Here is a 14,924-nt window from a genome sequence, read left to right as displayed (position 1 = left end):
TGAGTAAAGTCATGCGCGGTGTTCCCTTAGCATCCTACAGACACCTGTAGGCTCTGTAGTTGTGCACCTCTGTTTTAAATTAATGATTTGTGTCGTCTTCTTTTTGCTTCTTCACTCTGTTAATCCCACAATGAGTTTGTCAATGAACTTGGCTCTTCAAAGAACCAGTATCAGGATTCTTTGGTTTTCTCTATTTTGGGGAGGAGGGGGAGGGAGAGATTCACTTTTTATTTTGAATTTTTTATCCAGCATATTTTGATCTTATTCTTTCCCCTACTTTAACTCCTCCCAGGTCCTCCCTACCTTGGTTTGCTGCTACTGCTTTACTTTCCATTAATCCAATCTCTTCTTCCATCATGTGGGCCTTGGGAATCGATCTCGGAGCTGACGGACAATGTCCTCACTGCTCAGCCATCTCAGCATCTGTCTAGCTCTCACCATTTTCTTTCCTTGGTTTTGATATATTCTGTTTTAGTTTTACAGGTAGATACTAGTCGCTGGAGATTTGTCTATTATGTGTATGGTTGTTCTGTCTGTGCGCGGAAGCATGCCTTGGTGCCCACAGAGTTCAGAGGAGGGGGTCAGACATCCCTGACATTGGAATTACAGACTAGCGAGCCACCATGTCAATGCTGGGAATCGAACCCGGCTCTTCTGCAAGAATGACAAGTGTTCTCAGCTGTCTTCCCAGCACCTGTTTCATTTATATTTAGACAGGATCTCACTATGTAACCCAGGCTAAATGTAAACTCATAATTCCCCTGCCTCTGCCTTGGGAGTACAGATTACATCTGAACATTGCCCCTCACAGCATAAATAGAGTTCCTACAGGACGCATGCTTGAGTCTCACTGCCTTCCTTCCCTTTAACAGTCTCTGCTGCCAAACCACAGTGTTTGAATCATTTGCGTTGAATGTGACTGTCGGTATGACTTGGCCTTCTTCACCTACATTCTTTATTGTCCTTTTGCAGCTTTGATTCTGTGTTGATGCTCTCCTTAGTCACGGCTTAGGTATTTAGAGTACACAGTACAGCCCGAGTGCCGCCTCCCTTCGAGCTGTATCACACCACGCATGGTGCCAAAACTGCCAACACATCACTCTTAACTTTCCCGATCTTACATTGGCATTATCTATTTTTTAATTCTACATTTGTTAAGACTCACAATGCATTATCTCACGTGAAATGTTAAAAGCGAGCAAAGACCTTTCCTACTTCACTGCGTATTTAGCCTCCCCAGTATTCTTTATTCAGCTAGTTCACATGGTGATCTCAGTCTCCGGCCTCAGAGGACACCTAGATACTATCTGCAGTCTGGGACTTGTGGTGGTGAATTTCATGGAGGGGGCAAAGTACAGGTGTGAAAAGCACCGGATCTCATCTGAAGGTCTCGAAGAAATTTTCTTGGGTAGCACCTTCTAGATAGCTGGGATGTCCCCCCTCTTTCTGGTCATCTTGCTTGTGTTCTAACAATAACACTGATATTTTCATTTCCTTTCATGGGTCTATTTTTTTTTCTTGCCTTTGGTTTTAGGTGGCATTTTCTTGATGTCACTTGGTGTGTTCTTTGTGTTTCTTTGTTTGAGGCTCATTGAGCATCCAGGATATGTGGATCTGTAGTCTTCATCAAACCTGAAAAAAATGTTGAGCTATAAGTTGTCCCACCTTGAGGATTCTGTCCCATCTTTTCCTCTCTGCATCTGTGTTTCATTTTTTAGATCTTTTCCGTTTGTCAGTTTCTCCTTCCAAGGTATCTAGTCTGCGGTCCAAGTCACCCACTGGAGTCTTAATCTGAAACGTGATTTTCATCTTTTTTTATTTCTTCCATCTCTCCTTGGCATCCTTTTGTCTCACTCTTCCATGTTGGACACACTTGCAATGTTTTAATGTCCTTATCTACTGATTCTGTGATCCCTGCATTAGTATGTATCTGTTTGTTTGTGACAGGACTTCACACTGTAGCCTTGGCTAACCCAAAACTTACTGTGTAGACCAGGATAGCCCCAAACTTTCAGAGATTCCTCCACCTCAGCCTCCCTAATTCTGGATGTACCTCACACTTGGCTCTCCATATGGATTCTGGTCTGTTAATTTTCTTGCCATGTTGCATGCCTGGTAAGTTCTGAGTGACTGCCAGATACCATGAACTAGACCTTGCTGAGTATGGCGCTGTTCCTGCACACATAAATATTCTTCAGCTCTGCCTAGAATCTGAACTGTTAAAACAGCTGGTCTCTTTGAGCCTTACTTTTTAGAGCTTTGAAAGGGAGAGCAAGAGCATCCTTGTTTGGGTAGAATTTTCCCTGTGGCTGATGTGACTTCTTAAAGACTTCGTTGTGGAGGTGGGAGAAGTGTGCTTCCTAGTACCTCCTTGGCTCCAAAGTGTGGTTCTTCTGCTTTTACCCCCGTGTGCACCAAGTGCAGACGTAGATGTCATGGGGGACTCTGTAGACCTTCAGAGTTCCTCATAGGCCTCCTCCACTCACACACTGGCCACTGTGGTCTCCCTACACTATCACTACCATGTCAGCAGCTCACCAAGGTCCAAGGATTTCGTGGTCCCCATTTGAAACTGGGTTGTGGTCCATCAACCAGCTTTCATAGTCAAAGGTTCACCCTGTAGGTTTCCCATCCCTCAGGGACCATTATCCTGCACCAATGTTGTCCACTTTCTGATGACAATGATCTTGTTTGTCTGTGGCAATTTCTGATTTGCATAAGACAAGAAGGAAGCCTGGTCCTGGTTGTTCCATCATGGATACACAGACGGCAGGAATGAGACACAGCATGACAAGTGTCACATATGAGACAATGGATAAATAAACATTAGAGACTGCTACCTTCTAGGGCAACCATGACAACTTTCAATACACACAGACGAATGCCTTCTAGTACACCCCATGATGGCCGCTTCATAAGGAGTGTCTGGAATAGACCTTCTCCATGGACGTGTGCAGAACTAAGAATTGCACATTAGCAAGCAGATGGGGTCTTCTTGAAGAACAGAAGCCAAGATGGAGTCATGGGAGAACTAGATTTGAGCAGCATCCAAAACAAGAGTATCTTTCTTCCGGCCCTTTGTGGCAACTGCCAGTCTGGGGGAATACTTCCACACGTTTGCAAAACTGAAGGACCTCCATCTTCTGTGCTCCTACCCCTACTGCTCCTGCAGATCTGCCCACATAGAGACCCCTCAGGGGACATCTGGTTAGTCAGGGTATTCCCTATGCCACTCTGAAAACCCTAGCTCTACAAGTCAATAAGATAGGGCTGAGATCAGACTTTGAGCCCTTCTGGGTCCTTAGCTTGTCTTCTCCAGACCTTCAGCTTCTCCACTCAGGAGAGTCTTTTGTGCAAGGAACTTTTATAAGACCCTGGGGATACAGACGTATACAATAGGGATACAAGCCAAACATTCCCATGGATAGGTACATATAACAGGCACACAAGTCAAACACTGGCTGATCATAAAACCGTGAAATAATTCATCTTAATTCAATTATCTGGTATTAGGATCTTACCACTTATCAAAGATAAAAGCAAATTAATTACTAATTAGATGGATGGGCTTGTTTTCCACCACAATACAATTCAAAGTTGTGCTGATTTGATACTTAGGTGCTGTGTAAGACTGGCAGGGGACTTTCCGAAGCCTTTATTCTCTATGGCACTGTGTACAGTGCAGAGTATGCGGGTGGTGTGTTCAGGATGTCGGCTGCGGTGAAGTCACACGCTGCAGCGCAGGCGAACACTTTCAGAAAAACACTTCCAATGCATAGCGTGTTTGGTTTTGAATTTGTTTTTGGTGTCCTATGTTCGGAAATCTTTCACACTAACAAGTTTCTTGGAACTCCGACATGTAGTTTATGTGGCCCTATGTGGGGTCAGACCCAGTTTAAGAAGCTTAGGCTTATTCAACCATGTCCTGAGCCTCGAGGCATGCACACTCCCAGCTCACCAGCCCACTAAACAGAAGGACAGATGCGTGGAAGGACACTGCAGAGCTTGGCCCAGAGCAAACTGTGCTCCCTGCACTTGAACACACGTAAGCACACGTGATGTTTACACGCGGAACTTGCTCTATTTCAGATTCTTCTCCCACGTATCTGTTTCTGCGAAGGAGTCACTGTGCACCAAGGAATCTCAAGACTATGCCTCCTGGGACAGACAGTCCCATCCTGCCACCATCATGCTATGCAGATCCAAGAGCAGCCAGGCTTCCCTGGTGCCCAAGGAACACCACATGTTTATGGAAGAGGCCTACAATTCAGGTGAGCATGCCCTGGAATACAGTCAGGCAGTAGGTCTGTCAAGTCCCTCCTCCAGAAGCCGTTCTGAGGGTGCGGATCAGAAGAAGGCCCTCTCCGGAACTTTATGCATCAAAAAAGTTGTGAGCAACGCCTTTAATCCCAGCACTCGGGAGGCAGAGGCAGGCGGATCTCTGTGAGTTTGAGGCCAGCCTGGTCTACAAGAGCTAGTTCCAGGACAGGAACCAAAAAAAGCTACGGAGAAACCCTGTCTCGAAAATTAAAAAAAAAAAGTTGTGAGCAGCTGTCTGTGAGATCCCTGCCTTGTTCTTGCCTCCTGGGCACTAACAAAAGAAATCAAAAATTGTCCCCTCCTCCTCTTAACCACACTCCCTCCCAACCACACCATTTTATACCTCAGAGCTTCAGCTTAGACCTGTACCCCCTCTTTCTGGAATGCCTTCCTCTTCACCCTAGTGCCAAGGGGTGTCAGATGACTGGATAGACAGTGGGGAAAAAAATCAAAGAATTGATGTATAGAATGAAAAGGAATTGATGTATGGAAGGATAAAGAGATGATTTTTGAGTGAATTTATGACTATATGTGTGGATATATTGTTAAATTGATCAAAATATATATGAATAGATAGTAGTTAGCTAGGTGGGTGAGTGGACTGGTCAGTGGGTGAATTTATGAACGCGTGAGTGAATGGGTGGTTAAACAGAGGTGAGATGGACAGGCAGGTAAACGGAGAGCTGGATCACTGGCTATGCAGAAAGAGGGATGAGTGGATGGGTGGGTGTGTCGACAGATGGGAACTATGAATGAGAGAATAAGGATATGCCAATGGGCATGCATTTCTGCTGCTCCCCTAAACCCCATGAGGGACTAAGTAAAAAGTGAGACCATCAGACTCCTTGCCGATATGCCCGTCCCTCTTTCCCCACTCAACCCTCTGACACAATATGACCTCTGCAAGGCCCACCCTCCTCACACCTCTCTTGTCAACTTTAGCCATCTGCTTCAAGATGCTGCGAGACATAGGCACCTCAGACCCTCTGCAACTAAAGTACATTACCAAGAAGATGAAGAAGATGGCTCAGAGGTCCCCCAGCTTGGTGATGGAAAGCATCCATGACTACTTCAAAGACAACCCAGAGGTACTATTTCTTGGGACCCTGGAGCAGGCGTGGGAGCATATGGGACGGTTGGATCCCAAGTGGGGCTCAAACCCTGAATCCTACATAGGACAGTTGTACCATTCAGGTAAAAAAAAAAAAATGGTGCAACTCAATCTCCTTGTGTGCCAATAGACTAAATAGGGAGGAAGGAAAGTGTACTCACGTGGTCCCAACATGCTCAGAGCACTCTTGTGAGGTAGAGGTTATGACTCTCAAAGATGAGAAACTATGGCTTAGGGAAGAGAGAACTTACCTAAGGAGACAGAACCAGTAAATGGTAGAAACTGATGGATACGTGGGGGGGGGGCCACTGGACAAATGGATGGATGATGGGTTGGTGGACAGATGGATACAGTGATTGATAGGGAGATGAGTTGATATAGAGAGGAGAGGAGGGAAGTGTGGGTAATGAGTAAACATGGGGATGGATACATTCATTTATGAATGCTTGGATGCATGAATGACTTAATGCATGGTTGAGGAAAAACCAGTCTAAGTGTTGATAAAGATATGGCCTCCCTTTGGAGGTGAAGTTTTTAAATCCCACAACAGTTTCCTGAGGACAGAAACAAGCTTTTCTTCCTCTCAGGTCTGTAGGCTAAGCTCAAGGTCAGCACAAGGCGGGTGTCCCCTAAGAATTGCCAAATGAATGTGTCTGTGTGTCTCCCTCCCTCCAACCTCCTTGCGTACCCTCCCATCCGTGTTCTCCTTAGCATCCCCTGTACCGTCAGACACCATCATCCCAACATAACCTCTGTCCTCCACAGATCTCCAACCGGCACAGGTTCCGACTCTTCCATGTCCTGCAGGCCGTCATTGGAGCCCGTGATGTCTTGGAAGAGACATGGCAGAAGTACTTCATGCAGTTGGCCCTGGAGCACATGACCAAGTCCACGGTAGGCCTCCCTCCCCTAGCACACTGACTAACCCAACTTTGACTTTGAGGTTGAGTCATTTGCCTGGAGGTTCAAATCACGTGGGTGCATAGGATTTCTGAACTCTCCCCTGCATTTTCTGTATGTCCATGTCCTTGAAATGCCTCTCTGTGCAGGATCCTACTAGATAGGGCCCTAGAGTTCATATGTAAAAAACAATAATCTGGCTGTAGCCTCACCGTCTCTCAGAATGTCTCCTCTTCACTTTTCCTGATGCCCACACACCAGCATCTTGTACCATGGACTGAGAATCACTGTTCCCTCAGTCTTCGTGAGCACGAAGACTGTTAAAATCCAGGGCCATCTGAACCCAGGTCCTTCACATATATGCCCTGCTCTTCCTCCAGGGCCATCTGAAACCAGGTCCTTCACATATATGCCCTGCTCTTCCTCCAGGGCCATCTGAACCCAGGTCCTTCACATATATGCCCTGCTCTTCCTCCAAAAGCCTAGCATGACTTTGTCCTGCAGGCTCCCGACTTCCCCGTTTGCATTCAAACCACCACACCGTGTGTCCTCAATCTGGCACCAGCATCCTTTGATCCTGGAAAACTGCTCAGCATCTATACTGATGACACTATCCCTCTGCCCTATGTCGGTGCCGAGACAGAACTCCCTCTCCATGCTTCTCATCATCTCCCCTCCTCGTCCCTACTCTCCTCTCCCCTCCTCTCCCCTCCTCTCCTCGCCCCTCCTCTCCTCTCCTATTTCATCTCTCTGTACTTGGAGTTCACAACATTTCAACCTTCTCACCAAGTATTGTAGTGTTGCATCTAGAACTGTTGGGAGAAGACCGTTCTATTTTTATTAGTGTATGTTCACTGTACAAAACAATGGGCTTTGCTATGACATATAGAAATGTACGCATCATGCATTTTGCTTTTATTCATCCTTGTTACTCTTTTCTGCCCAACTCCCACTAATCATCTTTCTCTCCCCCAAGTAGTCTTCTGTCTATTTTCATGTATTTTTGATGTATTTTTTTCAGTCTCGATTCCACATATGAGACAGGCAATAGTCATTTCTCCATCTGGCTTATTTTACTTGATCTCCTGTTCCATCCATTTTCCCGCAAAAATGAAAAATGGAAAATGTCATCCTTTGCATGTCTGAATAAAGCTCCATTGTGTGTTTGTGCCACGTCTTCTTTATCCGTCTTCTGATGGAGAACAAGGCTGAGCTGGCTATTGCAAACAGTGCCATGTAAACATGGATGTGCATTTGTCTCTGTGCTATGTTGACGTAAGACCCAGGAATGGTAAAGAGGGGTCATGCGGTACACCTAACTTTGAGTTCTTGGAGGAATCATCACACTGATCTCCACAGATGCTGCACACGCACAGGTTTGCACTCCCAACAGCAGTGTGTAAGCCCCATCCCCAACGCCATCCACACAAGGACTTGTTTCCTTGATGATACCTTGTACTGGTTAGGTTTTGTTGCCAACTTGACATAAGCTAGAATGGATTAGAAAAATGGCCTGAGAGCATGTTTATGGGATGTTGACTTGATTGTTAATTGATGTAGAAGAGCCCAGTCCACAGTGGGTGGTGCCATCCCGAGGCAGAAAGCCAGTTGAGCCGAAAGCAGTGAGGGAAGCAGCAGGTAGGGTTCCTCCAGGGTATCTGCTTCTGTGCCTGGCCTGACTTCCATCCGTAATGTATTGTGACCTAGGAGGAGAAGCCAAATAAACCCTACTTTACATTGATTCAGTCGCTGACTGGTTCACCACAGCCACAAAAAAAGCAAACTAGAACACAGCCATTCTTCATGGGGTGATAGAGAATCTCAACATAATTCTTACTTGGATTTCCCAGACGGCTAAGGATGTTGAACTTTTTTTTTTTCATACGCTAATCGGCCATTTGTAGTACTGCTTTTGAAAACTGCCTGCTCAATTCATTACTGGATGATTTGTCTTTTGGTGTTTAATTTTCCTCATTCCTTAGATGCTCTTGATATTAATCCCCTGTCAGATGAATAGCTACCAATGATTTTCCCCCATTCTGTGGGCTGACTTTTCACCCTGGTAATTGTTTCTTTGGCTGTGCCAAAGCTTTTTAATTTCATGCAATCCCATTTGTCAGTTTTTGCAGTTGTTTCCTGAGCTATTAGAGTCCATTTCAGAAAGTCCTTGCGTCTGCTATGTGAACGCGAATTCCTGGAAAGAAGCTGTGTCTAGAAAGGCTGATTACCTGACTAGAACTTCAGCCACTTGGAGAGGATGGGATGTTAGGGACCCATCGCCTAATTACACTTTATCTTGGGCTATCTTTAGCCTATGGGATAGCCGTGCCTTGCCCCCTCTGTGTCAGAACAAATACTCCATCACTAACAGATAAAGACAGACTGAATATACTAACAGATTTAAGAAAAACTTCAGGAATGTGTTAACTTACCCAAACCCTAGTTTTCCACCAATCAGTGGGATAAGTGTTATCGTATAGCATCTAAGGCCTAAAGCAGAGCTTCATTTTGCTTTAGTCCACCTACACCTATCCCCACCAACCTATTTGGGTTTTCCTTTGTTCTGTCGCTATAAAAAGTTCATGAAAATGCTACCTCATCGGGACATGGGATTTTGAATAACCTAAATCTATGTTCTAGAGCCGTGGTCATACTAGGCTCTAGAATAAACTATCTCTTATCCCCTTTGAGATGAGATCTCTGTTTTTTTATGTCAATACCCATATCTTGAATGTTTCCTCCATTTTTTTCTTCTAGCAATTTTGGATTTTCAGGTCTTCCATGAAGGTCTTTGAACCACCGTGAATTGATTTTTATACACAGTGAGAGACAGTGATCTAGTTTAAGATTTCCACGTGTGGACGACTTGTTTTTCCCAACACCGTGTGGAAAGCCATCATTTCTTTAACATATGTTCTTGGCATATTTGTTGTAGATCAAAAAGCTATAGATCGCTGTGTGGGCTTATTTCTGGAGCCTCTCTTCTATTCCGCTGGTTTGTTTGTCTGGTTTTATATCGGTACCACACTAGTGTTGTTACTGAGGCCCTGTAGTAGAATTTGGGATTAGGTATGATGATAGTCCAGCATTGCTGACACTGCTTAGGCTTGCTTTGGTATTCAGCATCTTTTGTGATTCCATATGAATCTAAGGATTTCTCTTTCTGTAAAGAGCATCTATAGACTTTTGATAGGGGCTGTATCAAATCTGTAATCTGCTTTTGGTAATATAACCTTTTTCATAATATTAGTCCTACCAATCCATTAACAGTGAAATGTTGGGGACTGCGGACCGCCAGACCCTGAATTTCTTGTAAACAACTTGTTTTCGTCTGCTCTGAGCAGCCTGCAGCTGCTCTGAGCATGAGACCCTGATGGCAGGCTGGTGAGGCTGCAGCTGAAAGATCCCGAGAGCTGGGGCGTGGCCAGAGCCCTATATAAGCTGCCCTGAGCACAATAAGGGGGCCATGCTTGGCATTCCTGTCTCAAGGATGGCCCCGTGGCCCCGTCTATCTGTCTGTCTCTCTCTGTCTCTGTCTCTGTCTCTCTCTCTCTCTCTCTCTCTCTCTGTGTGTTTAAATTTTCAGCCTAGTTCCCATAGCACATAGCAAGTAGTTTTACAGTGAAAGGTCTGCCTTCCAGTGCCTTCTTTAAACTCTTTATTATGCAGTGTTTCGGTTTCCATGGTCTCTCACGTCCCTTGTTGGGTTTATCCTTGGTTTTGTTAGCTGTTTTTGAGGCTATTATAGTGAATGAGATTTGTTTCCTTGCTTGCTTTCTTCGCGTGTGCATTATCACTAGAAGGGCATTACTGACAGAAAGTGACTGGGTTTTATATGTTGATTTCTGTATCCTGCTACTTTGTCAAGTGTTTGTCAGACCTCGGAGTTTCCTAGTGGAGTCTTTAGGGTCTGTAGTGTAGAGAATCGTGCCATCTGCAAACAGGATGGAGATAATTTTGAGTTCTTCATTTCCTCTTTTTTTGTCACTTCTGTTTCTTTATCTTGTCTTTGAACACTAACAAGTAATTCAAGCTCTATACTAGATACAAGTGTAAAGAACAGACATGTTTATCTTGCTCCTGATTTTAGTGGAAATGCTCTCGGTCGTCTTCATTATTGAATGTTAGCTGTAGGCTTTGCATACATGGCCTGTATCACGTTGAGTGATGTTCCTTTTAGTCCTCTCTTCTTCAGAGCTTTTATTTTGGAGGGATGTGAATGTATTCAATTGCCTTTCTGCATCTATTCATGTGATTTCCGTCCCTGATTCTATTTATATCCTATAGACACTTAATTGATTTCCATATATTAAACAATCTCTGAAATGAAAGCAACTTGATTATGGTATGTGATTGTCTTGGTTACTGCTCTGTTGGTGTAAAGAGATACCATGACCAGGCAACTCTTATTTTTTTTAAAGCATTTAATTAGGGGCTTGCTTATAGTTTCAGAGGCTTTGTCTGTTATCATCAGGGAACATGGTGGCAGGAAGGCAGGCATGATGCCGGAGAAGTAGCTAAGCACTCTGCATCCTGATCCACAGGCAGCAGACAGAGAGAGACTGGACTTAGAAAGGACTTTGGAGACCTCAAAACCCACCTCCTCCAACAAGGCCACACCTCCTAATCCTTCCCAATAGCCCACCAACTGAAAACCAAGTGTGCAAATATATGAACTTATGAGGGCCAATCTCATTCAAACCACCACATTCCACTCCCTGACCCCCCAAAGGCTTAGAGCTATATCATAATGCAAAATGCATTCAGTCCAACTTCAAACATTCACAGAGACTTTCACAGTCTCAAGACTGCTTCTAAGTCCAAAGTCTCTTCTGAGACTCAAGGCAACTTCTCACCTGTAATACTCTGTGAAATAAATAAATAAATAAATAAATAAATAAATAAATAAATAAATAGCAGATTGCATACCTCCAACAAACAATGGCACGGAATATACATTACCATTCCGAAAGGAAGGAAAGGAAGCACGGTGAGAAAATGTTGTATCAAAGCAAGATCAAAGCCAACGTCAAAGCACTCTTCACTCCTCCCAGCGTTGTTGACAGCAACACACTTCTCTCTCTTGGCCTGGTTCCAAGCCCAGCCTGCGGCTCTCCCTGGCAGGTGCACCACAGCTCTGGTGTCCCCAACATCTTGAGATCTCCAGTACAATCCAGGGGTCACCTTCATAGCTTCACACAGTGGCCTCTCCGGGTGTCCGTGCAGGGCCTCCCCTGACCCGTGCCTGGCTTCAGAGGCAAATTCCACACCCATTTCCTATATTCTTTACTCTAAGGCCAGAACCACGAGGCCAAAGTTGTCAAGTTCTTCCGAAGGCTAGGGCTGGAACCTGAACCCCTCCTTGAATTACACTTACATGAGCTTTGCTTTGTTGATGGGTTTCCTTAGCTGTTTAAGCTTTCCTCTAATTCCCTCTCACAGACTGGAAGCTTACCCAGGGGCGATATTGCCCCAAGAGCACCACACTTTTTATTCCATTTAGCATCGGGCTTTTCTTTAAACATGGTGCTCCCTGGAACACGGGACTTCACTCCAACATTACATTTCCCTGTGATCCTTTTCTCCTCAAACTGTGCATTTTCTGTTTCTTTTTGCCCTGTTTGCCCTTTTTCACTACAGATCTGCCTGGGTAATCACTAGAAACATGAGACACAACCTATCCTTGTGTCTTGCTATCTCCTCTGCCAATGATAGTAACCCAAAACTTTTCAATTTAGCCTCCGGCAGATTTTTAGGACAAAGGCAAAAGGCAGCCACATTCGTTGCCAAAATATCACAAGAATAGTCTCTAATATTATTCTCTAAAACCTCCTGAGCTGGGCCCCAATACTCCCACATCACCCTCAGCTCTTCTGTCTTCCATGTTTGTACTAGGATGGCCCAGTAAGTGCCACTTAACACTGTAGGGTAAAAGGGGCAGCCAAAGAAACCCACTCTGGCTCTGAACCCAGAGCCAGTGACAGAAACACAGGCAGGATCTGAAATCAGAGCCATCTCTGTCCCTGACCAATCCCTGAGTAGGGAAAACTAACCAATCCCTGAGCAGAAAAATTTCTCCCTGGGAAAACTCCGCCCCTAAGAAGCCCTATATAAGGCCCACTGCCTATTCAGTCCCTGGCTGTCCTTCACCAGCCTGGCAGAGACAGCTACGCCCTGGACTACTCTTTCCCAAGACTCTCTTGGTGCTTCTGTTTTAGGAGGCTGTGGGGCCATTATGAGGTGGGACCTTGTTATAGAAAAGGGGCCACTGGAGAGCAGGCTTTGGAGGTGATAGAATTATCCTATACAAGCTCAAGTTCTCTCCGTTTCTAATACACCCAGGACGTGAGGAATCCCACCCACATGTTCTGCGATGCTTCCCCCACCACAAGGGACTATACACTCTCAACCTGAGCCAAAGTGAACCCATCGCCCCTTGAGCTGGTTACTTTTGCCAGAAATTGTGTCACGGCACCAGGATAATAATGGTTTATAGAATGAGGTTGGGGTATTCTCTCTCTTTCAATGGAATGGCATAATTTGAAGAGCCCTGATGTTAATTCTTTAAAGGTCCATCCAGTTCTGATATTCCTTTGTTGAGAGACTCCTCACTGTGGTCTGGCCCTCACTGCTCCTTATACATTTGTTTAGGTTGTATACAGGTTGTTTCTGGACAGTTGACTTATTTTGTCAGGTCATATGTTTCTAGAAATGTGTCCATTTCTTTTGAAGTATTCCCTAATGATCCTCTGGATTGTGTTTGTATCTGTTACAATGTCTTTCTATCCCCCCATCCCCCAGTTTTCACCTATAATTTTTAATTGTGTCTTATTTTCTTCTTTTGGTTAGTTTTGCTGAATCGCAGGGATCTCAGCAACCTTCATAGCAGTAGAGTGTGAAGCCTTGGGAGGCAAGAAGGCAGTTCATCTCAAAACCACTCAATATCCAGGCTGGTTTAAACCTCAGGAATCTGACCCCCCAAGTGGTTTATCTTAGGCTTATTTCAGCACAGCCCAATCTGGTGAAAACTATACTTGTAATGATGAACTAAATCTCAAGTGAACAGCAAGACATACCCAAATCTCTTAGAGGAAGAAAGTAAGCAAAATACAGATCAGCTGTGACAGCATGGAAACTCTTTGTAAAGCGCCTGTGATATCTTCCATAAAGATGAGTTCTAGCGACCAAGAAAAACAAGTCTATGAGAAGGGTCTGGACGAGGGTCTGGGGCCAAGACAGTCCCTTGCCACACAGATTGTGCAAAGGTCGCCAGGCTAGAAAGCACATCTGCCCCAGATTTTTGGGCAGAAAACACATTTTTCATTCTTTCCCTTGAAGGAACAGTACCGTGTGGTTAACATTCCAGGTTCCCCTAGTGCATGTCTGCGAGCACAGAGGCCTCTGTGTCCCTTACAGAGAGTTTGTAATATTGTCTATCTTTACAGAGAACCAAGTCATCAATGCACTGATTGTTTTTGTTGTTTTTATACACCCATCATATTTATTTCTTCCCCAATCTTCACCCTATCTCTTTGCTGTATGGCTAGCTTGTCCTTGTTCTCTAAGAGCTTAAGGTCTATCCTTAAATTTTTTAATTGAGCTATTTCTCTTCCTGTTTGTTGTTGTTGTTTTAATGTAAGCGGACACAACTTCCCTTTTAGAATCACCTTTGCTGCATTCTGGGAAGCCATGTTTTTATTTTCATTTGAGTTTTAGGAATTTTTTTTAATTTCCTACACAATTTCTTCAGCAACTCTTTCAAGAGTGTACCATTTTAACCACTGTAGGTTTGCTTAGTTTCTATAGCTTTTCTTCATATTTATTTCTAGTTTTGTTCTGTTGTGGTCTGATAAGGTGCAATACATTTATTTTGTGTATTTCTGCACATCCTGACTTGCTTTATGAACTAAAAATGGGATCTGTTTTGGAGAAAGATCCATGGTGGTTGAGTAGCTTCTCGTGCTTGCTTTGGGTTTCTGCTGCTTGGCATATTAACCTCTGCCTTTTCACTTTTAGTCTGTGTATGTCTTGGCCAGCGGGCATGTTTCTTTTTCCTTCTTTCCAACAGGACTACTCTCCTTATTAGATTGCTTGTGTAGGCTTTATATATCTCAGACTACATTTTAATTTTAACTTTTGAAAACATCGTAAATTAATTTGTCAGGAATGGTTCAATCATAAATGTTGCCATTGTTTATAGAATTACTTATTGTGCCCATATTTTACATATACATATCTACTAGAGAAAACATACCAGCTCTGATATAAGTCAGCCGACACCATGGGGCTGTATTATATACTTGCCTTCTCTTTTTCCTCACTGATTATAACTAAGTCTTTTGAACTTTTTAACGGTGAATCGCTTTAAAACTGAATGGAACCAGGCAGTGGTGGTATGCGCCCTTAATCCCAGTACCTGGGAGGCAGGGGCAGGTGGATCCTTGGGTTCAAGGCCAGCTTGATCTCTAAGGTGGATCCCTGGGAGCAAGTTCCAGGACAGGCAGGGTTACACAGAGAAATCCTGTCTCAAAAAACAAAAAAAAAGGAAACTGTTCTCATTGTGGCCATGTTGAATAATCTTCCTTTTCTGCTT

At 44.3% G+C, this 14,924-nt stretch overlaps 1 protein-coding gene across 1 annotated transcript in view; it reads left to right on the top strand.

Moving 5' to 3' along the window:
• LOC130888848 (maestro heat-like repeat family member 5) overlaps positions 1-14,924 on the top strand; it is a 74,301-nt gene that overhangs the window by 13,032 nt on the left and 46,345 nt on the right. Inside the window, exons 2-4 of the mRNA XM_057792211.1 lie at positions 4,090-4,271; positions 5,263-5,408; positions 6,197-6,325. Coding sequence (XP_057648194.1) covers positions 4,090-4,271; positions 5,263-5,408; positions 6,197-6,325 — 457 coding nt within the window. The remainder of the gene's footprint in view (positions 1-4,089; positions 4,272-5,262; positions 5,409-6,196; positions 6,326-14,924) is intronic.

Source organism: Chionomys nivalis, chromosome 17, assembly GCF_950005125.1.
Source record: "Chionomys nivalis chromosome 17, mChiNiv1.1, whole genome shotgun sequence".
Classification (NCBI taxonomy): Eukaryota; Metazoa; Chordata; class Mammalia; order Rodentia; family Cricetidae; genus Chionomys; species Chionomys nivalis.
The sequence above is the reverse complement of the archived record's forward strand: the minus strand, read 5'-3'. Positions and strand labels throughout refer to the sequence as shown.